The following is a 24784-nucleotide window of genomic DNA, read 5'->3' as shown; positions in this document are numbered from 1 at the left end:
AGAGTACCCACTAACAACATATCAAAATATCATTAACTTTGGAATACTTTCCAGGCACCCCCGCCCCCGACTTCTTTTAGTACTTGACTGCTGGGCTATTAGGTCTAGGACCTAGGTTGTTGCCAAATTCTTCAACACCATCTACAAGTAGACATATTTCTTAAAATCATATACGGTAATAGAATTATTAATACATTTTTAAACTCTTATAGTAGAGGTATAATCAATGGCTGTTTGCCTAATCCTGAAATATCAAGCAAGTAATATAATTGATTATTATGAAGTGTAGGCTGTTGAATTTTGTTGTTGTTTGGTGTTTGGCTGTATTTGTTTTAAATTCAGTGTACGTTTGGGAGGTTTGCACTCATTGAATTAACAACAGTCGAGTTAACTATTTATTACAATACCAATAATTTCTCTCTTTTCAGGGCACGAAACATCTCTCCTGAAATTAATAATAATGATGAAGCTAATAACCAGAACCAAGAAGTAATCACACCTACTTTAATTGGATGAAGAATTATGAACATAGGAGACGTGTTCGACCAGGTAAAAGACTTGGATAGTCACAGTCCACGTGGGTGTTCTTTTAAAGATATGTCATTTTTGAGAGAAAAGAGAACTGGACTTAGATGTGGTTTTATTTTTAAGTGTGATGTGCAATCATATAGAAACAATCTGGTCAGAAAAATACAGAAGTGATGAAATGGATGTTAATACTTGTGCAGTCAGTGGCTCCATTACAATAGGCAGTGGACACGCCCACCTCGAAGAACTTTTGTCATCGATGAACATTCCATCAATGACTGATAAAACCTTTAGACGGTATGAAGAAGTTCTATCCGATAAATGGCACATGACAGCCAAATGTGAAATGAAGAAACCTGCTGAGGAAGAATCAAAACTGGCATCAGAACATGGAGATATTGACAAGGATGGGACACCATTGATCATGGTCATTGCCGATGGTAGCTGGTGCAAGAGGTCGTTCCGGACCAACTACTCATCACCCTCTGGAGTGGTAAGTTATGATTTAAATGTATTTCTTTCTATTTATTTATTTTTATTTATTTATTTATTTATTTATTTATTTATTTCAGGCTGCAATAGTCGACCTCATTACGAGGAAGCTCCTGTATGTCGGCGTCAAGAACAAATATTGCACGCCTTGTGCCCGAGCCAATACAGCTGGGGTGGAACCAAAACCTCACACATGCTACAAGAACTGGAGTCAAGGCCAGAGCTCTTCAAGTATGAAGCCTGCTATTATTACAGAGGGTTTCCTGCGAAGCAAAGAGATGTACGGTTTATGGTATGCTCGTCTTATTGCTGATGGTGATAGTAGCATACATAAAAAAAAATTAGAAAGCAGGCCTTACCAGTCACTTACAGTAGAGAAAATTGAATGCAAAAATCACTTACAGAGAAATTTTTCAAGTAAGTTAAGGTCTATTGCAACAACTAGCATGAAAGAAAAAATACGGTGTGGTTGAGGAAAAAGATTGGTGATAGTATATTGCATTGTAGAACAGCTGTCACAAAGGCAGTAGGATTTAGGAAGAAACAAAATGGAGATCCAAACAAACAAATCAACGAGCTGCAACTTGATATTTTAAATATCCCAAGTCACATCTTTGGAGAACACAAAGAATGTGCCATATGGGGCTACTTTTGTGAGTTGCAACCAGTCCCTTCCTCTGATGAAATAAATGTGGTACCTCATTTGCTTACGACGGCCTCTACCATCAGATATCGGCTGCTGTGAGGGATTTGAGAGCCTGCTTGAAGATATCACCAGCAATACAGTTGAACACTACAACTCAATAGTTGCAAAGTTTATTGGTGGCAAAAGAATACACTTTGCTCTCAAGAGTTCATATGAAGCGAGGTGCTCTGCAGCTGTCGTACAGCACATTACCATCTTCACAAGGAGATGTACGGGTGTAGTCCTGGATTGTTTGAAAAAAAAAAAAAAGAAATAAAAGAAAGAGGAAAATTGAAAGAAGTAAACAGAGGAAGAAATGCAGAAAATCATTATTCCCAAACTTGCAGAATGAAGAGAGAGATTATGGTGTAATGGCGCAGCGCCCAGATTTGGATGAATACCTACTGGAAAAAGAATCTGAAGAATACTTGAACAATTTAAACAAGTCCAAAGAAGAGTTAAAACCATTAAAACTAACACACTTCAACAAAATGAGAGCAGTCAATGGCTAGAAATAAGACAAAATTTGCTAACTTCATCATATTTCGGAAATGTTTGTAAAATGAAGGCGACAACTGGATGCCGGTCATTAGTCAAACAGATGTTGTATTCAATGTTTGACTGTCTTGCAATGGAATATGGGAGAAGACACAAAGACACTGCCCGTCAACAAGTTTCGGAGCTAATAGGGAAAGAAGTTAAAAAGTGTGGCCTGTTCATTGACCAGGAACATCCATTTCTTGGAGCGAGTCCCAATGGACTTATTGTTGAGGATGGTGTCATTGAAATAAAATGTCCATCTTCTGCCAAAAATCTTACACCGGAAGAGGCTATCAAATTGAAAAAGATAACTTGTTGGAAAGTGGGAAGGAATGGAGAAATAGGGAACTTTGACACCAAACACAATTTCTTTTACCATCTTCAAGGGCAGCTTCATATTATAAGAAGGCAATATTGTCTATTTGCAGTATGGACCCCCAAAGGAATTAAAACTGAACTCTTCTTTTGGCAGAGTATTTTCCCGTTACTTGATTGGTTTTACAAACGTTGCATCATTCCTGAAATTATAGACCCAAGACAAAGTAGATCTATGCCAATAAGAAACCCAGATTACATATTAGAAGCCCAACAATGAGCAGAAGAGAGAAAATTAAAGAAGATTAGCAAGCAAACACCTCAGTGAACACAGAGTTGAACTTCATGCATTATAAGGATCCCATCTATGTATTATGATAGTGCATTTTATTTGTAGTCTTCTGTAAATATTATGTTTCTCTTTTATTGAATAATTTAAGAATTTTCTTTTTGCTACTTTTTGAAGAGAAAAAAAGTCTGTTAAATATCGCATGGTATACCTGCTCGAACAATGCGTTTGAACTACAAAATACCATTATAACCTGTTGTAAATAGAATGTTGCTTTCCTGATGGTATGGAGCCTACGGGTCTTATGCAGTTTTAGAGATTATTGAGTGTTTTTTAAGTTGTTTTATAACATGTCTGTAACATAGCACTTTCAAGATTATGCCATTGTAACCTGTTGTAAATAGAGTTGTTGTTGCTGATTCATTTAAGGGTTTGACCACCGTAAATGTGCCCTTTATTTTCCCTTGTACGAAAATTAATGATTTTAATATTTCGTTTCATCACATTTTTCTGTGACGATGCACCAACTTAATTGAATTTTCTTTGCTATATTAGTGATGCAATGATGCTTACTATTCAAACTAAGACAATGAACTTATTTTCATTGGTAATTGTAGGTCAGAGGTGATTCATCAGTTCGAATAAGCTACAACATATCCCACAAAAAGAATGGCTAAATGTCATAACATTACAGAAAGAGATGAAGTAATGGTTGAGAATCAGCATACTGAATAGTAATGTTGCTACTAATGTTTCTGTATTATCTCTGTGTGTATACATTTATAAGATTAGTTTAAGGTTTAGTAGAATAAGAATAAAAATGGAAACTATTGCTATAAATATATGTTGTTCCTCTTTCAGTTGTAGACTATTACAATATGGGCAGTGGCAATTCAAGATGCTTAAAACTGGAGGGGGCGGGGGGGGGGGGGGGGCTGTTTGGACTTAAAAGTCTTGGTAAGAGAATTCAAAAGAAAAGTAACCATGTTTATGAAAATACAATGGGCAACATTAGTACAACTAAATGTTTATTTCAAATACATTATATCTGTAAATTATCAATTTCTTTATTAATCAAGGAATTTTAAAATAATTATTTCACTAAAACTGAGGGCCCCCCCCCCACGCCAGGGCTAGAACCGATATGGGTTTAAATCTACGTTTGTTACTAGTGTGCATGGTAACTCACCGCTGCACTGCTTCTCTTGCTCTCGATACGAGGCATGCAGGCAAGCAGAGAGCAGAGCGCTCAGGCAAGGCTCTGTGGAGTGGTGAGATGGCTGGCCCTGGTATAATTCAACCAATTATACATTCTGAAGGTATTTTAATGTAGCCTATCTTTAGCAAAATATTCCAACCAATTAACTGATGGTATACAGGCTTTCCCTTCAAACATTCTAGTCGCGATGTTCTGGAGATGGGGTTGGAACACTTGCACGGAGCCCTTCACTTTACCTAACAGTACTTGATGAGTAAGAAGTAGTATGGTGACATTTGCACGGAGCCTTGATTTTCATATACTCCGGTATTAACAAGACACATATAATACAGTATGGTAGCGAATTTGGATGCATTTTGTAAATATCCATTCATGTTATAAGTTGTAAGAGATATTTAGCAGACTTTGCGCCATTTTCAGGCATCATGAGGGGGAGGTAGTCTCCCTGCAGTCCCCGTTGATGTATTTGTTAACTTTATGTAAGTCTGCCAAGTTTTGTTCTTTCTTAAATGCTTATTCTAAATATGTATATATTTACATGATTATCCGGTGATATTCCATTTTCAGGTTCTTTCCTTTCAATTCTGATTCAGGATATTTACACGATTTACTATTGTAGTCCAGTAATATTCCAGTTATAGTTTCACTGCAGTTTCTGGCTTTTCCTTGGTGGTCTTGGTGAACTCCATAGCTGCAGAACAATTATCACCATTTCAACACGAAACACTAGATGTCACAAAGTATCAACTGTGGCAACGAACTCTAAAGGCTATCTATCTACCGAGTGGACCTTCCCCTCCCCTGTTCCTGCATTACAACCCTCCTTGAGGCTCCATGCAAGTGTCACTGTTTGAAATACCCATTACAGCTGGGACAGGCAGAACACGACCATTTCGGGAACACAACCGTTGTTGAATGAAACAGTAACAAGAATATAACCGTTTTTCAGTTGCAGTGCAGTGGTGGTTTTTACGTATGGAACACCTTGAGGTAGATAATCAGTAGAAGTACACGTTATTTTCAAAGTACCACATCAGCTAAGGAGACAGAATGAAACAGGTGCAGGCTACATGACGACTGACTGGAGGTCAAGGGAAAGCTTAGGCTGTGGATAGGCGAGATAGGAGTAGCCAATGAGACAGCTTTATTTGAACGGCCACATGACCCAATGACGTACACATCGTCCAATCCTGACGTGGTGACAATCTAATACAGCTGCTTATAATCACATGGTTTACAATTGTAAGTTCTAGAAATATATGTGAAAATTGTAACAGAATATATTACATTCCTTCCTCCTTAAGATCTTGACTACAACAGATCAGGCCAATGTAGTATCGTAAGCATTCATTAGAAAACACAAAACACACCAATATATACCAAATACAAAAAGTGATTATGTAACTAAACAAACAACCATATAAATTGAAAAATCAAATTAACATACTATCTTGCTATACAATACTATACAATACGAAAGGGTGACCTATTCTGAATTGAACCTTACAATAGGTTTCCTGTTTTGAATTGGATAGCGTCTAGTTGCAACAGGTGACATAAGTTACCTGTGCGGGTTGCAGAGATCGTCTGCTAGCTGCAACTGGACTATGACGTGGTGGTGATACAGGTTGTGAGGGTGGAGGGGAGCGAGAAGTAGGAGAACTCTGTTGGCACTCAGAGGCTGGTATCAGCAGAGGAGTGGTCAGTGAGGGAGAGTCTAACTGTGACATCCCTCGCTGTAAAGGATTAGCCCTACGGCGATCAGAGCTAAAAACAACGGGCCCTGACTGTAACCCTATTAGCTGGTCTATATGTCTTTTCCAAGTCAACCCAGACTCGAGTTGAGTTAAATACATAACGGGGCCAAGTCTATGTATAATCCTACGTTCTACCCACTTATCTCTTCTTCTGTAGTCTTTAGCTAATACCGGTTGTCCTATAGTTAATTGTCTAGTGTAACTGCCTCCTGCGTTAGTTATTTGTTCGTCCTGTTTATTTGCTACAGCTTTCTGCAAATTAGGTCTGATCAAATCCAACTTAGTTCTCAAAGGACGATTGAACATTAGCTTAGCAGGAGTTTCATTAGTAGTGCTATGTACAGCATTATGATAAGCTATCAAAAATCTACTCAAAGCTAAATTTACATCTTCATTTTCAAAAATTGCACATTTTAAACATTTTTTCACAGTTTTAACTGCATTCTCAGCCTGTCCATTAGAAGCAGGATGGTATGGTACTATCAACGTTTGCCTTATCCTGTTTTGTTTCAAAAATCGAGAAAATTCTTCAGAGGACAAGGGAGGGCCATTATCACTAACAATGAGTTCGGGAAGACCAAATCTACAAAACATAGGACGCAATTTCTCATTGACTTGCTTAGCTGAAGTTGAGTTAACTGTTTCAATTTCCAACCATTTGCTACGAGCATCCATTACAATTAAATACAGTTTTCCTTTGAAAGGTCCTAAAAAATCTATGTGAATTCTTTGCCATACATTGGGTGGAAATTCCCATACATGAAGTGTACTTCTATTAGGACTTTCTCACTGGGCAAGACACGCTGAACAACTGCTGGCTACTGCTTCGATGTCCTTATCAATTGAAGGCCACCATAAGTACGATCTAGCTAATGATTTCATTTGAACTACTCCAAGGTGTCCACTGTGTAATTCATTTAACAAGGACTTTCTCAAGGACCTTGGAATTACGACTCTGTAGCCCCACATCAAAATTCCTTGTTCCACAGTTAGCTCAGCTTGCCTTTTAACAAAGTTGCTTAAAGTTGGATCTGGCATAGTAGGCCATCCGTACAACACATAGCCTAGGATTTTGGTTAACTCCTGGTCTTTTGGGTTTCAATACGTATATCGTTAAAGTTTATCGGAACATCAGATTCCATTATGCATTGTAAGTAACTACCTACATACTCAACTAACATCAACATCCTCAAAATGATTGGCTGATAAAGGTAGCCTAGATAAGCCATCTGCATTGCCATGGCATTGAGATTTAACATACTGAATGTCATAGTCATAACCTGACAGAAACAATGCGTAGCATTACAATCTACCTGCTGCAAAGGCTGGTAAACCCTTTTTTGGACCAAAAATGGTTAGAAGCGGCTTGTGATCTGTACACAGAGTAAAATGTTGTCCCCATAAATACTGATTGAACTTCTTTACACCATACACAATGCTCAAGGCTTCTTTATCAATTTGAGAGTAGTTTTTTCAGCTGAGTTTAGGACTCTGCTTGCAAAAGAAATTGGTCTCTCAGTACCATCTTTTTCTATTATACTTAAAACATTGCAATGCCATAAGGTGACACGTCACATGACAACTTGATTGGTAAGTCAGGGTTGTAATGTGCTAGTACCTTAGCTGAAAATAATTTTTCTTTGACTAATTCAAAAGATTTTTGACAAGCTAAATTCCAGTGAAAATCTGCATCTTTTCTAAGAAGCTGGTACAAGGGTGTAAGAACAGTGGCTACATTGGGGATAAATTTTAGCATAGTAGTTCACCAGACCAAGAAATCCTTTAAGCTGTGTAACATCTTTAGGAACTGGAGCCTCAACAACTGCTTTGACCTTATCACTGGCTGTAGCTAAACCATCTTTACTTATGACATAGCCTAAATATTCTAGACTGTCACAGAAAAACTTGCATTAATCTTTACCAACAGTCAACCCATGACTACTTAGGCGTTTACAAACTTCTCGTAATCTTGATAAATGTTCTGCTGTATTTGCTCCAGTCACTATAATATCATCAAGGAATGAGGCCACACCTGGTATACCTTGTAGTATTTGTTCAATAACTCTTTGAAAAATACCCGGTGCTGACGAGATTCCATAACAAAGACAGTTGTCAGCAAATAACCCTTTATGTGTACTTATAGTACATAGTTTTTTACTTTCTTCATCTAACCGCAACTGCATGTAAGCTGATGACAAATCTATTTTAGAAAACTTAATTCCCTTTTGTAAGACAACAAAGATGTCTTCAATTCTAGGTATTGGGTGTCTATCTACTTCTAGAAAGGGGTTTAAAGTGACCTTAAAATCTCCACAGATACGGATTTTACCATTCTTTTTTAATACTGGAACAATCGGAGTGCCCCATTCACTTAAAGATACTGGGGAAATAATTTCCTCATCCACTAAACTTTTCAACTCTTGTTCAACCTTTTCTCTTAAAGAATATGGTATTGACCTATGTTTATGGTACTTAGGTACTGCATTTGGCTTAAGGTTTAGTTTTACTTGGTCTCCCTTAAAGCAGCCTAATTTACTAGTGAATACCTCTGGAAAATCATTAAATAAGTCTTGCACTAATTTAGACTCTGCATTGGTTTTTACATTCGATAAGTTTACGTTGTTTACACTGCTGGGAATGCTTATAAGAACTTGGAGCTCTTTTATCCAATCACACCCCATGAGAGGATTAGATCCATTACTAATAACATACAAATCTAAACTCTTTTCCAGGGACTGATATTTAACATTTACTTCTAACTTCCCCAGAGGCTTGATTTTCTCGTTGGTATAAGAATTTAAAACTAAGTCTGTGGGAATCAATGTTACATGACTTAAGTTAGCCTTATAAAAATTTTCAGAAACAACAGACACACACGCACCAGAGTCTACTTCGAAGTTAATTGGCTTTCCTTCAATAGTTAAATTTACTCTAATGGGCTCAATTTTTGTTATTTTACCTAACCTAGGCTGAAGGATTTGATCATTTTCATCACACTGAAAAATGTTAGAAATATGATACACTTCATCACACAATTTTCCTTGACTAACATTGGTTTCATATAAGTCTACGTAATGCTGGTTGGGTCTAAGTCTGTTTCCCTGTTGATTTTTAATTCCCTTAGAAATTTAAGGATTGTTTGTAAGCATATTTGGTTTTACCTGAAATTGAGACTTGCTCTTATTTTTTGACTTGCAAACCCTCTCTAAATGACCCTTCTTCCGACAAAAATTGCAAATATATTCACGATAACGGCACTTAGTAGTAGAATGCCCACCTTTATGACCACAACAAAAACACTGAGACACTTTCACAACACGTGATGACACATTAGGTACATTGCTGCGTGGAGAATGCCATGCTGAAAACTTCTGCAGTCTTGGTGTGGTGTGGTAGGCCAAGGACACTGCATCCTTGTCAGTAGCTTCCAACGATATCACCAGCTGTTCCGCCTTCTGGAATGTGAGGTTCTCTTCCGACAGCAGTAGTTTCTTGATGGATTTATCATGGATGCCACTGACTAATCTGTCCCGTAAATAATCAGGAAGTTTGTCCTCGAACTCGCAATACTTGGCTAACTGTTTTAGTTGAACAATATATTCTGACACAGTCTCATGTTCCAATTGATCTCGCCTGCTGAATTTATATCGTTCAACGATAAATGAAGGTTTAGGATGGAGATGGTCATGGACAATTTTAACAATGGTTTCAAAGGATTTTTTGGAAGGTTTATCAGGGGTGGTTAAATCTTTCAGTAAATTGTAGGTTTTAACACCGACCACTGTTAGAAAGGTACTAACCTTTTTAGCATTTGGAATGTCATTGCACTGTACGTAAAGTTCAAAGCGTTCCACATAGATTGACCAAGTTTCTTCCAAACTTTCAAATGGTCCAATATTACCAATTAAAGACATGGTGTGATACAGGTGAGCTAAAGTTGAAAAGACGGCGAAAAAACTGTTGTCCAAGGGCATGGAGCGAAAGGCATACCCAATATTACGTTGCTTCACGAGGCCTGATACAACAGACTGTATGTTGCGTCATTCACTGTGAAAACAGACCAGAAACGTTTTGTTGCCATGAGGAAGCACTGGCACTCGCTGCAATGTGATGATTTTTACCTCGTCGCCAATTTTTACGTATGGAACACCTTGAGGTAGATAAACAGTAGAAGTACACGTTATTTTCAAAGTACCACATCAGCTAAGGAGACGGAATGAAAAAGGTGCAGGCTACATGACGACTGACTGGAGGTCAAGGGAAAGCTTAGGCTGTGGATAGGTGAGATAGGAGTAGCCAATGAGATAGCTTTATTTAAACGGCCACATGACCCAATGATGTACACATTGTCCAATCCTGACATAGTGACAATCTAATACAGCTGCTTATAATCACATGGTTTACAATTATAAGTTCTAGAAATATATGTGAAAATTGTAACAGAATATATTACAGTGGTGGTGATTATTGTTTTAAGAGGAAGTAAAACTAGGCAACCATCCTCTATATAACATTAATCAGAGAGGAAAAATGGAAGGGATCCAACACTTCAAAAAATGAAGGTATCGGCCAAGGAAAGACAAGGGCCACGAAGGACATGAAAATGAAAGACTCCATAGGCCTCCTTACGTAATACTGTTGGGGTCGGAAAAGAACAAGAGTTGACCAAATGCGGTCGGATAGGATAGATGAGAGGAGAGAATATTGTCTATTGCAGCTGGTTATTCAAGGGAAGATACAAGGTAAAAGAAGACCAGGAAGAAGGCGCATTCCTTGGATTGATAATTTGAAAACTTGGTTCAACTGTTCCACTACTGAGCAACATCCAAAGCAAAAATCTCTATGATAGTAGCCAACCTTCTGAAAGTAGATGACACTTGAAGAAGAAGAAGAAGGATAGATGAAAGTGGGGAGCCTGGCACAAATAAGTGGAAATAATGCTAGAATGCAGCTGAGGGGACCATGGTCGCCAACCCAGGCTCCCAAGTTCAAAGCCCATGGGGCCCCCTTTAGTCGCCTCTTATGACAGGCAGGGGATACTGTGGGTGTTATCCTACCACCCCCACCTACAGGGGGAAGTTGCAGTGCCCCTCAGCTGTTGCGTTCTTCACCAGCACTGTTTCAGAGTTTCATAACGGATAGGTGTACAAAACTGTCGTTCACAATCCTTGTATTTCTTGAAAATGGGGTTTTCCAACGTAACTAGAATTACTCACAGGCCAGATAGGTCATTCCGCAGAGCAGCGCTGCTATTGGCTAATGCACCTGATGTCACCAAGAGTGAAAATACAGTGGTATTTTTTGCGCTTATTAGTTACTCTAATTACACTCCACTCTAGCCATGAAATACAGAACTAATGGATCTTTAGATGCTGTAACATTTATTATTTACGAGGCGGCTCGAAGGATGGAACACAGCCCTTCTGACCCCTTGGCAGCTTCGATCATGGCTCAGTGCGGTGATATTGGAAGGTGGTCAAATATGTCAGCTTCGTGTCGACACATTAAAGAACTCCTGCGGGACAATATTCTGGCACCTCTGCGTCTCCGAAAACATGTTATTTGATCGAATCCAAATTTTAACACAATATACAATGGGGTGTTTTATACATTGTTTATATATTTCAGAACTGTTTGTTTCCAAGGAGAAAAACTGTTATAAATTTTGTAAGGCTTTTTTTTTTTTTACTCTGGGTTGTTGGAAAATTCCGTTCTTTGTCGCGTTACAATCTTTATCATATATCCAAAGCATCACTGTATGACTATGAAATGCATAAATGAGTTCACTTCTTTTATATCAGTTTATATTTTCATTGGATAGAATTATATTATGTATCACTGACTGGCCGGTACAGGGAAAGATGTGAGGCGGGGACGGGGTTGATGCACTACTTCATTTTAACATCGGAAACAGTATGTTATTTTGCAACCATTTTATAAAATATAAAACCCATACTCAATAATTTCCCGGAATGTTTTTCATTCCGTACAAATGTCAACACCATCAGCTCCATGCAAGTATCACAACTTCCTGGTGACACGACCGTGTGACGTTGGAGGGTGAGAGGGGAATCGTTCGCTCGGCCTTGGCCTTCCTCACTGACATCTATGCACCTGCGATGTAACTATCAGTGGAGTTAGCTGTCGACAGCAACAAGACTAGTGGCAATATTTTGAAATAAAAAGTGGATCTTGACCTGACTATGGCCACCTCTTAATTTCATTTAACAGTAATACTGTTATACAACCATTGCTTACCTGGTGGCCATCATTAACCCTCTTGATGCCAGGCGGTAGTGCGAGCACCGCCCTTTAAATTGCCAAAGCCGATCAGGTCGGCTTTTTAAAATCCAGTTGGAAGTTGCCAGAGCCGATAACATCGGCCGGCCTAAATTTCTATGATATACATAATTCTGAGGCAACCTATAGTGACGTAAATACTTTTGTTACAACCTGTAGTAAAGGGGCTACACATCATTGTGTGCCTGACCTTGCTTTGGAAGTTCTAAGAGGGTGTTATAGCTTTCACAAGAGTTGTTTCCTATGTTTACAAATACCGCTAACTGGTCAGTAGGAGATTCTTCCTTGCAGTGAGTGGAGTTGTGACAGCAAAATGGCAAGTTGTTCACGTGATATTTTTTCAGCATGTATTGATGACGATAAATTAATGCAGTATTTGGAACAGTGCAAATTTAACGCAGATGATTTATCGGATAGCGATAGTGAATTTAGTTCAGAGATTAGCGACGAAATTTTACCGGATACGCCTGCGGAATCACTGCATCTAAAGAAGAGACGTTTAAATGTTTCTAACGGCACTAAAGCTACTCTGAATATGGTGGTAAATGAAACTAGTGATAATGAAGATGATGATGATGTCTCTGGAGTACATTTTGTGGAAATTTGTCCCAATGAACCCGCCAACATTCCTCAACCTCCTGTCTTCTTTAAGGAACTTCTTGGACCTAAGCATGCCCCTCCGTCTGATTCTCCGCCCATATCATACTTAAATTTACTTTTCACTTTCTCTCTGCTAAACCTTATAGTCACATATAGTCCTCTATCATTACGTAAATACTGGTCCCCGCGGGTCAAGTGTAGCAGGCCTTCCTCTCACCTGGAGGACATGGGTTCGATTCCCGCTCAGGTCAAGAATTTTCGGCTGGTCCTGAGGGTTGGTTCGAGGTTCACTCAATCTAAGTGACCCTAAGTTATTGCAACTGAGGAGATATCTGAGGGTGAAAGGGCGACCTCGGTCTAGAAAACCAAGAATAACGACCGAGAGGATTCGTCTCACTGACCATGCCTCACCTCGTAAACTGCAGGTCTCTGAAGTGAGCAGCGGTCGCTTGGTAAGCCAAAGCAAATCAGGGCTTTATCTCCATACATTTCTTAATTACGTATATTCTGTTGTATTGTAAAATTATTTTTCAAATAGATACTAGAACCGAGAACGAGAAATAGATTATGCTGAAAACAAAAACTATAATATCAGATATTTTTTATTTTTTTAATAATTATTAATTATTTTCATACTATGTTGTCCACATGTAGAAAATCTCTTGTCAGTATTTGCCAGACATCGATATACATACGTGAATTTTATCGGTGAGTAAAATTGTCTTGTTTTTACTAGTAACATATGTCTGAATTTTTATTTTTTTATGTTTTTATTTTTCTTATTCAAATTAGTTATTCTATAGACTTGTATTTAGAAATACATTATACATAATTACGTATATGCTTTTGTATCGTAAATGATTTTTTTCAAAGTAGATATTGAGAGAGAAAGTGCGAAAATGTTTTTCTCTTCCAAAAAAATAAATATTATCGACAACTTAAATCAACAATAAAACATTTTTGACTCATTATATCACTGTAAACCAGTTGCTTATTCTATTTAGTCGATATGTAGAAAATTTCATGCCGGTATTTGCTATACATCGGTAGATATACGCGAATTATAAAATACATGTATTTCCACTGAAAACGACCTGGCACTTTACAGTAGTAGAGTGGAGGCGGAGCTCTGGCCTCTTCCAGCTGATAGTGAGCGGCCGACCAGATCGGCTCCTGGCTCTAAGAGGGTTAAGATGTTGAAGTCTAAATGGTCTGACACACTGTGATTAGCTGGTTCGAGTCCCATTGGTTGAAAAAATTTCACCATCAGAATGTTGGCCGGCAGGGTAGGGGTGGTGGTAGTATACAATTTATAATCACTAGATTGTGTGCCAAAAGCCTGGGTTAAATTCCAAACCTCTCTGTAGTGCCCATATGGAGTGAGGGCATATGACGCTGTTGATGGCAATTCGTCCAGTGGATGGGGATGTTAAGCCTTGAGCAGACCCCTTGGTGCTGTTCGACAGGAGTAGGCTATGTGCCAGCACCGGGTTTCACCCTCTCTCTTCCTACTATCAGATATCACGTCATTCATTTCATCTCATTGACTCCTCTGATGAGGTTGACGTCAGGAAGGACATCTGGTCATAAAAACCCACCTTGACAGATTCATCTCACCTCACACCCGACCCCGTAAAGAAATGGGACAAGGGTTGGACAAACAAAAACTGTTATGCAACCATTATTAAATATGCTGTACACACTAAGTACTTATAGTATGCTAAATAAAAAAGAAATAAGATATAGAATAACACAGGAATGGTGCTGTGGTCCTGATTCACTTCTCCTCCATACAGTCCCAGCCAGCATTTATAGCATGTTATTTCTTGCTGAATCTTTCTCTGATATGAAGAAAGTGACCTTTAACCCGACAGTGCAGAGTGATGTGCATGATGCATTATGGAGCAGTCATCTTCTTGTGCAGAGTATCATTTTGTGCTCATCACACACTCTGCTTGCATTGAGCTTCCATATTTCTCATAATATTCATGGTACATCAAAAACATTTTATCAGGAAGTTATATGAAATTTTGTTCTTTCATTTTGTGTGTTGATTGATACATTTTAATGATTCCTGATTCTCTTCTGATGTTCTAAAATCATTACCTTTGTTGTGTGAATACATTTTGATACATTGCCAAACTATCAAGTGACACCAAACATCCATAGCTGAATTGGTGGTCTATTAGAGCAACAGTTCTCAACCTGGAGAGCACACCCCACTGGGGAGGCATTGGAGAATTTCAGGAGAGACGTGGTGAGCAATGAAAAACACACATGTATTTGTTAAACAGTAAAAAGTTGTGCCAAAAAAAAAAAAGAATTAACCACAAGAACTTACCTTCATTCACCACTAAATCATACATGTAGAAACATGATTTTCATAAAATTATTATACTTTATACTAATGTTGGGACAAAGAATTTGTGTTTATGCATTGTGTAATGAAATATGTAAAATTTTTTATAAAATACAAGAATTTTTATCATGAAGTATAGAACTTATTGCACTTTTATAGTTTTTTACACAAACATTTTTCTACATGTATGTAACAAAATGACACAAATTAAAAAAGTAATAAATCAACTGAAAAATATGAATTTATGACAAATTTACAGTTATTTACCCGTGGCTTCGCTCGCGTCAATTTCATAATTGGATAAAAGTAACCGTTTCTTGGCACTGTACTAAGACATTATCTGAAAATCTCTAAAGTATAAAAACTCATTAAAAAATTTGAGTTTCATTTACCCCAGAAACTCTGTTAATCACGTTTGAGGTATTGCCTTTTGGGGCTAAGACAACCATGTGACACAGAGCTATACATATGAGAAACAGTCTTGACTCAAGTCGAAAAAATTCACGTTTCTTTATTTTTAAAGGAGATTCCAAATACCAATTTCCATATCTGTAACATTTTCATTTTTTGAGATATAAGTATCCTCATAAAAAGTAATTCAACTCACTTTTCAACTTCCATTCACCCCCGTTAAGTGCCTTTTCCGAAAACAAAAACCTGTTCCTGTATTTTTAAAGGAATTTCCAAATACCAAGTTTCTTGTCTCTAACATGTTACTTGACATATACTGTAGATATACAGGTACTAATTTAAAAAATTCACCCAATTTTTCAATTAATTTCAGCCCCTTAAATGGATTTTCCAAAAGAAAAAAATTACGTGCTTCATTATTTTTAAAGGAGATTCCAAATACCAGTTTTCATGTTTGTACGTCTGTAACACCTTCCGTTTTTGAGATATAACTATTCTCATAAAAAGAATTCAAATAATTCTTCATTTCTTTCCACCCCTCTCCCCCTTAAGTGGACTTTCTGAAAACAAAAAGTACGTGTTTCTTTATTTTTAAAAGAAATTCAAAATATTAACTATCATGTCTGTGACAGCTTCAGTTTTTAACCCGCGAGTGGTCGCTATATGAGATTTTCTCTCACATTATTTTTTATTGTGATATTATTTCACATTGATGAAAGGGAGGTGACTGTTCCCTCTTCTAGCTGAGTTTATAAATGTCATCAGTAGAGTGATTCACATTTGAAGTGTAAGCACCCCCTCCCCTAGTCAGAACAAAGGTTTCTATGTGCTCATGTGCGCAGCGAGAGAGTTTCTCTCATCGCGCGACTAATGATGGTGTTATGTTGAAGTTGAGCAGGAAACTTACTCCTGTTGTGTGCATTAGTATTTGTATTATGAGCACTTCTTGTTTATGAAAATGTTATTGTGTTCAGAAACCTTGCTTTGTACATAAATATTACTAGATATAATGCATGTGTGAGATTTTGTTTTTTACAACTTCAGGACAGAAGTTGTTCTTATGTACATTGCATATGTTATTTTAAGTAGTAATTTGTGTCTTTAATAAACAGCTAATCACTTCATTTTTATCTAAAATATATAAGGTAGAACTTACGTTTCATTTCAGTAGTAAATTTCAGCCTTATGCCCCACAGAACTGTGAAAAATGTCATATTTATTTTAATATGAGAGAAAGTCTCACGCGTGACCACTCACATTACATTTCGGCTAGCGACCACTCGCGGGTTAAGATAGAAGTATCCTCATGCACGGAATTCAACTCCTTCTTTACTTATTTTCAAACCCCCTTAAGTTGAGTTTCCGAAAACAAAAAACATAAAACGTGTTTCTTTATTTTTAAAGGAGATTCCGAATACCAATTTTCACCTCTGTAACATCGTTAGTTTTTGAGATATAAGTATCCTCATACAAAGAAATCAACTAATTTTTCAATTCATTCACGCCCTCCCCCCATAAGTGGACTTTCCGATGACAAAATAATAGGTATTTCTTTACTTTGAAAGATTCCAAATATAAATTTTCAAGTCTGTAAGATCTTCAGTTTTTTAGATCTGAGTATCCTCATAAAAAGAATTCAACTCTTTTTTTCAGCTGCCCCCACTCTCGCCCATTAATTTGATCAATAACCCCCCACCCCTCAAAAATGTGTGTTTTCTTTATTTTTAAAGGAGATTCCAAATACCACTTTTCACGTCTGTAATCTTCAGTTTTTGAGACATAAGTTTCTCCATGAAAATAATTCAATTTTTTCACTTCCTTTCACCCTTCCCCTTAAGTAAATTTTCCAAAAAACAAAAAATACATGTTCATTTATAAAGGAGTTTCCAAATACGAATTATCATGACTGTATCATTGTCAGTTTTTGAGATATATATATCATAAAAAGAACTGAAATCCTTTTACACCCTCCCCCCTCCAAGTTTATTTCTGCCCCCTCTCAAAATATGTGTTTCTTTATCTTTAAAGGAGATTCCAAATACCAGTTTTAATGTCTGTAACCTTCAGTTTTTGAGATAAGTTTCTCCATAAAAAGAACTCAACGTTTTTCCACTTCTTTTCACATTTCCCCCTTAAGTGAATTTTCCAAAAACAGAAAAATATGTTTTTCTTTATTTATAAAGGATCTTCCAGATACCATTTTATCATGACTGTAACATCTTCTGTTTTTGAGATATATTTATCCTCATAAAAGGGATTCAACCCTTCCGCACTCCCAAGTTGATTTTCCCCCCAAAATGCGTGATTCTTTATTTTTAAAAGATATTCCACTTACCTTTTTTAATGTCAGTAATATCTTTAGATTTTTTAGATATAAGTACCCTCATACAAATAATTAAATTAATTTTTCATTTCTTTCACCCCCTCAAGTGGATTTTCCAAAAACAAAAGAATCCGTGTTTCTTTATATTTAAAGGAGATTCCAAATACCACTTGTGCAACATCTTTAGTTTTTGAGATATAAGCATCCTCATACAAAGAATTCAACACACTTTTCAATTCCTTTGTCCCCTTTATTTGGATTTTCCAAGAAAAAGAAATTCATATTTCTTTATTTTTAAAGAAGACTCCAAATACCAATTTTCACATCTGTAACATCTTCAGTTTTTGAGATATCACTATCCTAATAAAAAACTTCAACCCCCTTTTCAGTCCCTTTAACCCCTGCCCCCTTTATGTGGTTTCTTCTGAAAACAAAAATACATGTTTCTTTATTTTTAAAGGATTAAAAGACCAATTTTCACATCTTTGACATGTTAAGTTTTTGAGATGTTCTGTAGATATGCCTATTTTAAAAAATCATCCCCTTTTTCAGTTTCTCTTAAGTGGATTTTCTGAAAACAAATTATCTATGTTTCTTTACTTTTACAGGAGATTCCAAGTACCAGTTTTCAAGTCTGTAACATGTTAAGTGTCTGAGATATATTGTAGGCCTAGATATATATATTTTTTAAATTCCATCCCGTTTGTCTCTCCCGTTCACCGCTTATTCATTTTTCAAAAAAAATTCTTTATTTTTAAAGCAGATTCCAAATATCAATTTTCATATCTGTAACGTCTTCAGTTTTTGAGATATAAGTATCCTCATAAAAAGTATTCAACTAATTTCCCCCCTATTTTACCCCCTTAATGGGATGTTGCAAAAATAAATAAAAACATGTTTCTTTATTTTTAAAGGAGATTCTAAATACCAATTTTTACATCTGTAATCATTTTAATTTTTGAGATATTGATATCCTCATTTTAAAATTTCACCCCCTTTTTCATCTCTTAGTGACGGAATATCTAAAAACCCTTCCTTAGTGAGCACCTACACCCTAATATAAATGTATCGTCAAAATATCATTTCTTTATGGCGAGTAGTTTTGGCTCGGCGATGATCAGCCAGCCAGCCAGCCAGTCAGTCAGTACAAGTTATTTTATATATATATAGATTATGTATTAAGTACACATAATTAATAATAAAATCATTATAAAACATTTTCCCTCGGGGGAGCCTGTAACCCCTAGAGGGCGCGTCCCCAGGTGGCGGATAGGGGAATGCCTCCCAGATATGGGTGGTAGGAGGGAAATGAAATACTTCCCACAGACCAACAGGCAGGTAGCATCTGATCCAGAGTGGACGGCTACACCCAGCGTCTGTTCTCCATGTTAGGAGCGACTGTATTCATACAGGGGAAGGCAACAGGAAACCACCCCAGTGATAATATTCCCAGGAAGTTACTATGGAGAGAAAGAATAAATCAAAGGGCCCTAGTCCCGGGCAGCCCTTAAGTGGGCAAGGGGTGCTAAGAAACTCCCGGTTTAACATAATTAAAAATCAACTATGTATAGCTACATGGAACGTTAGAAGTTTATATGCAGCTGGAAAGCTGGACAATATGATTCAAGAAGCCAGGCTATTGAAAATGAACATCTTAGGAATCAGTGAGCTACGCTGGCCAGGTTCTGGATTGTGTCGCCATGAACATGGCATACTCTACTACTCTGGCAGGGACCCGCAAGACTGCAATCACTGGAATGGAGTGTGTTCGTTTCGGCGAACTATGTCAGATATGTCAAAAACTTCATACCAATCTCTGACCGTATAATGCTGTTTCAGATGCAGAGTCAGCCCTTTAATGTAAGCATTATACAAGTATATGCTCCAACAGTGGACACAAAACATGACAACGACGTTGATGAGTTCTATGATATGCTGAATAATGTGTGTAAAGAACTCAACAGCACTGACATAATAATAATATCAGGAGATTTCAATGCCAAAATTGGGCAAGGTAGAAGGTCTGACTTAATGGGAGAATATGGATTGGGTTCAGCTAACCAAAGAGGAGACAATCTATTCCAATTCTGCCAAGAGCAAGATCTAGTTGTTTGTAACACTTGGTTCAAACTTCATAAACGGCGCCTCTACACATGGATTTCACCACTAGAAAAGGAAACAGGAAGACCAATCAGGAATCAGAATGATTATATTCTGGTTAACAAAAGATTTAGAAATATTGTTAAATGAGCAATAACGTATCCTGGAGCAGATATTGGGTCCGACCATGTGCCGTTAGTGGCAAATATCAGATTGAAATTGAAAACCACCACATCAAAGCAAGTGTCTAGCAAGTTTGATGTTACCAAATTGCGAGATGGTACAATTAAAAAAGCAGTAATACAAGACCTGAACAACAAAATGCAAACCAACAATAGCAACAACAATGATAACAGTACAGAATATCAATGGAAAATATTACATGATACACTGTTAAAAGTCTGTAAGGATCATCTTACATCAATAAGGCAAAAGAAGCAGAGATGACTGATGAAATACTTGATCTAATGGAACAGAGAAGACAAGAAAAGGGCAGAGAAGACAGCTACCGACAGACACAAAGGGAGATTAAGAAGAAAATCAGATTAGCCAAGGAAAGATGGATGACAATAAACTGAAGAAATAGAAGAACTAAATAAAGACCATGATAATTTCAAGTTATACAAGAAAGTAAAAGAGATAGCTTGGCTGTACAGAAAACAGATGCCAATGACTCTCTTTGATGACACCAGCAAACCCATCCTAGATGAACAAAAAATCATACTGACCTGGACAGAATACGTAAACAAATTGTTCAGTGATGACAGGGGTGAAATTGTGTACTTACACAATGCAAAAGGTCCAAAAGTAATAAAAGAAGAAGTATTACATTCCCTCACAATATCACCTAATGGTAAAGCAGTAGGTCCAGATCAGATACCAGCTGAGGTTCTAAAACTAATAACTGAGGAGAATGTTGACCAAATTGCTAAACTTTTCAATACAATTTATGATACTGGAATAATCCCAGAGGACAGGTTGCAATCAACATTCATCGCAATACCTAAAAAGTTTCATCCAAAGAAATGCAGTGACTACCGTCTCATAAGTCTGATGAGTCATATGCTAAAAACATTCCTTCGTATAATACACGTACGCATTAGAACGAAGTGCGAAATAGACTTGGATGACAACCAAATGGATTTCAGAAATGCCTTTGGCACATGTGAAGCCTTATTCAGCGTCAACGTCCTGCTCAAAAAATGCCGCCTACTACACAGAGATGTATTTGCATGTTTCATTGACTATGAGAAAGCTTTTGATAGAGTGAAACATGAAAAACTGATAGAGATTCTCCAACGAAAACATCTCGACGGAAAAGACATATGCATCATACAGAATCTCTACTGGGGCCAACAAGCAACAGTCAAAATCAACCAAACCAAAACATCAGATGTGAAAATCAGAAGGGGGGTACGCCAAGGTTGTATACTCTCGCCGCTCCTTTTTAATATCTATTCTGACATCATTTTTAAAGAAGCTTTGCATGATGTTGAACTGGGTGTGAAAGTAAATGGTGTTTTGATCAATAATATTAGATATGCAGATGACACTCTGATTCTGTGCAACACTATAGAAGGCCTTCAAGAACTCCTGAAAGAATCCAGTATGGTCTCAATATAAATGTAGCAAAAACTAAGTTAATTGTATTTAGTAGAAATAGTAATGCAAATGTCACCTTGTCATTAGACAACCGTAAAATAGAACAAGTCCACCAGTTCAACTACCTCGGCAGCATAATAACAGACAGTATGGATCCAGATAAGGAAATCAGCTGCAGAATTGAGAACGCTAGAGTTGCATTTCGCAGGATGAGCTCTTTGTTTGTAATAATCATCTGAATCTGAAGCTCAGACAGAGATTAATGAAGTGCTACATCTGGTCAGTACTGTTATATGGAGCAGAAACACGGACCTTAAAAGCCACCTGTATCAAACGACTTGTCGCCTTTGAAATGTGGTTGCACAGAAGAATGCTTAGAATACCCTGGACAGATATGATAACAAACAATGAAGTCCTAAGGAGAGCTAGGACGAAGCAAGAACTAATAACAGCTATAAAATTTTGCAAAATAGCTTATCTAGGCCACATATTAAGAGGAAACAAGTATGGCCTCATAAAACTCATTCTCCAGGGTAAAATAGAGGGCAAACGGTGATTTGGCAGACCAGAGATAACATGGTTACACAACATCAAGCAGTGGACCGGTATTGAGATAACTGAGAGACTCTTCCGACTGGCAGAAGACAGAAAAACGTTCTCCAGAGTAATCGCCGACGTCTGTGCAACCGGATATGGCACTTGAAGAAGAAGAAGAAAACATATTTTTGAGATATTAACCCTAACAGAAAAGTAGAACTTTTGTAAATCTATAATTCATTAGGGGGGTGTGAAAGAATTTCCAGATGAAAATGGAGCTCAGGCCCACAAAGGTTGAGAACCACTGTATAGAGGAACATGTGTGTGGAGTAGAAAGAAGGGTCCCAAAGGAACATTCTTCAGATAACAATACCCCATTGATCAAGAACTTCCAATCCATGTTGTTCCTGTTCTCCATAGCATGCAGTAGTTTAACTGTTTTTGTGTTAATGCAGGCATTGTCCATGTAGTTTATCACAGTTTTTCATAACATAATATTTTTTTTTTAAAGGAGGTGCTGGAAGAAACTTCATGACAGAAAGGAGTGTTAAACAATTCTTGAACAGATCGCAAGATGCTGAAGTAGCTGTGGTGTAAAAGTAATATACTATAATGGTGCAGGGAATAAGTGAACAAAAGTAGAGAACCCGAAATAACTGAGTGTAGCAAAAGTCATCAGGTTTAGTTTTGAATAAGAACAATATTCCATTAGAAGGAATTTGTAAATGTAACATTAGGTATTAGTTGTGGAAAAATGTTCTCTGGTATTAATCAATGTGAATGTACAAGAAACTAATGAAGTAGGCCCAGCAGAATGAACTTGGTCTTAAGTGATAATGGTACTGATATCTTGAAACTTCATGGTTTCTCTTAACCATTAGAAATGCGAGATTTTCAGTATGGATTAAATTCAGGTGGATCCAGGAACTTGGCCAGAAGCTGCAGACAATAATTTGTACTTTTGCTTAAGAATGTTGCATTTTCCATTGACAAAGAAAGCAGAGTGTAAGTGTGGACCACTGCTATTGCTGCTGCTGCTGCTGCTGCCCCCCCCCCCCCTCCCCTCCCCTCCCTTCCCCCATCTCTTGCTCTCTCTCCCTCATTTAAATCTAAGAATTTCATTTTTTGTCCGTATTGAACTGAGAATGAAAGATAGGAAACTTAAAAGAGTCCACCTTTTCAATACAAATAAATGTTATAGTTTATTTACAACATATATTTACACTTGGAACTAGTTTCGACGCTGTTTGGCGTCATCTTCAGCCAAAATGTGGGAAATAGGCTAGCATGTAGACCCAAATATTTGATAATGTTATGTGCATTTTTGAGAAGATTGTGTTTATTGAAATATAACCTATGTTTTGTACTACACTCGCGGCAGGCAACATTCAATAGAAGAGTGTCTGAAATAGTTTGAATCTCCAATACCAATCATCTCATACTTCCGCATGGTTTTGTTACAGTTTATATGTTTTATTGTTTAAGTGATTATGTTATCTCATGTTTATACAATTTTGACTCACCCTTCATGACCACTTTGAAACTGACATTGTACTTCGCGTCTTCATGTTATCTCATTTAATCACACTAATGTAACACCTTGTAATATAAATCTCTCTCCCTCATACACACACGCGCATATTTAGTACGAATCGATCAAATATAAACGGAATTTTTGTTCCTGAACATCAATAATTGGTAGGACTGGCCCCGCGCTTCTGCTATGCTTAGGCGGGTCTCTTAGGAATGGGGAGAGCATGCTGTTAGATATTTTCCGCTGTTTCGTCAGTATCGCTCACGATGCCGGAGCAACAGTCTATTTCATATTATGAATCTTTAAAGAAGAGGATTGGTTATTTCAGCTCTCTAAGCCATTAAAATTAAGAATTTTTTATCAAGATCTAGGATATCTCTTACCAGTGTCTGCAAGGTGCAAGAGTGTTGCTGCATTTGACTGTCAGAATCTTCAAACTTCTTGACTTGTTCATGGGCTTCTTGGTTATCAATATTTAAATTATACAGTTGTTGCTTTAGATCTTGTATTTCATTGGTCAGTATCATTACATGATCCTCTTTAGCGATCTGAAAATAGAACATACTGGCAGAAGACCTATAAAACCTTCAGAAAATAGAAAATGTCCTTGTCATCATGTTAAGTTAATGATAATGACAATGATGATGCCCTGTTAATTTTCATTTCACATGCTATAAGTTACTGACAGAGCCATCATCTCAAACTAATGGCACCTTTGGACAAGACTGCAACCAGCAGTATAGTAACTATGACAATTTAATTTCAATATTTACCTAAGCAATTTTTCATTTGTTTACGATGACACATTATGAACACTGCTGGCTGTTAAAATGACAACTCCAGGTAAGGATGCATCCAATCAAAGCAGCAAGTGCACAATGCATGGGACATAGGAAATAAATGATGTGATTAGTGGCAGAACACTGAACAGGCAGCTGCTATTTTGTTGTGGAAGTGTGTTATAATAATGTTATTGTTTTTACATCTCACTAACTACCATACCTTTAAGGAGATGCTGACGTGCTGGAAGTTTGTCCAGCAGGATTTATTGTACATACTGGTAAATCTACCAACACAGGACTGACGTATTTGAGCTACTTCAAATACCAAATATAAACTTCATGGTTTTGATCCGTATTGAATTGTGATCACAATAATAATTATTAAATTAATGTTGTATGGTCCACCTTTTT

At 37.2% G+C, this 24784-nt stretch overlaps 1 protein-coding gene across 1 annotated transcript in view; it reads right to left on the bottom strand.

The window, feature by feature from the left end:
- The window catches only part of LOC136877387 (putative leucine-rich repeat-containing protein DDB_G0290503), a 199999-nt gene that overhangs the window by 44438 nt on the left and 130777 nt on the right, over positions 1-24784 (bottom strand). Inside the window, exon 8 of the mRNA XM_067151385.2 lies at positions 23975-24139. Coding sequence (XP_067007486.2) covers positions 23975-24139 — 165 coding nt within the window. The remainder of the gene's footprint in view (positions 1-23974; positions 24140-24784) is intronic.

The sequence above is a fragment of the Anabrus simplex genome, chromosome 7, assembly GCF_040414725.1.
Source record: "Anabrus simplex isolate iqAnaSimp1 chromosome 7, ASM4041472v1, whole genome shotgun sequence".
In the NCBI taxonomy this organism is placed as follows: domain Eukaryota; kingdom Metazoa; phylum Arthropoda; class Insecta; order Orthoptera; family Tettigoniidae; genus Anabrus; species Anabrus simplex.
Note: the sequence above shows the minus strand (reverse complement) of the source record. Positions and strands in the feature narration are given on the sequence as shown.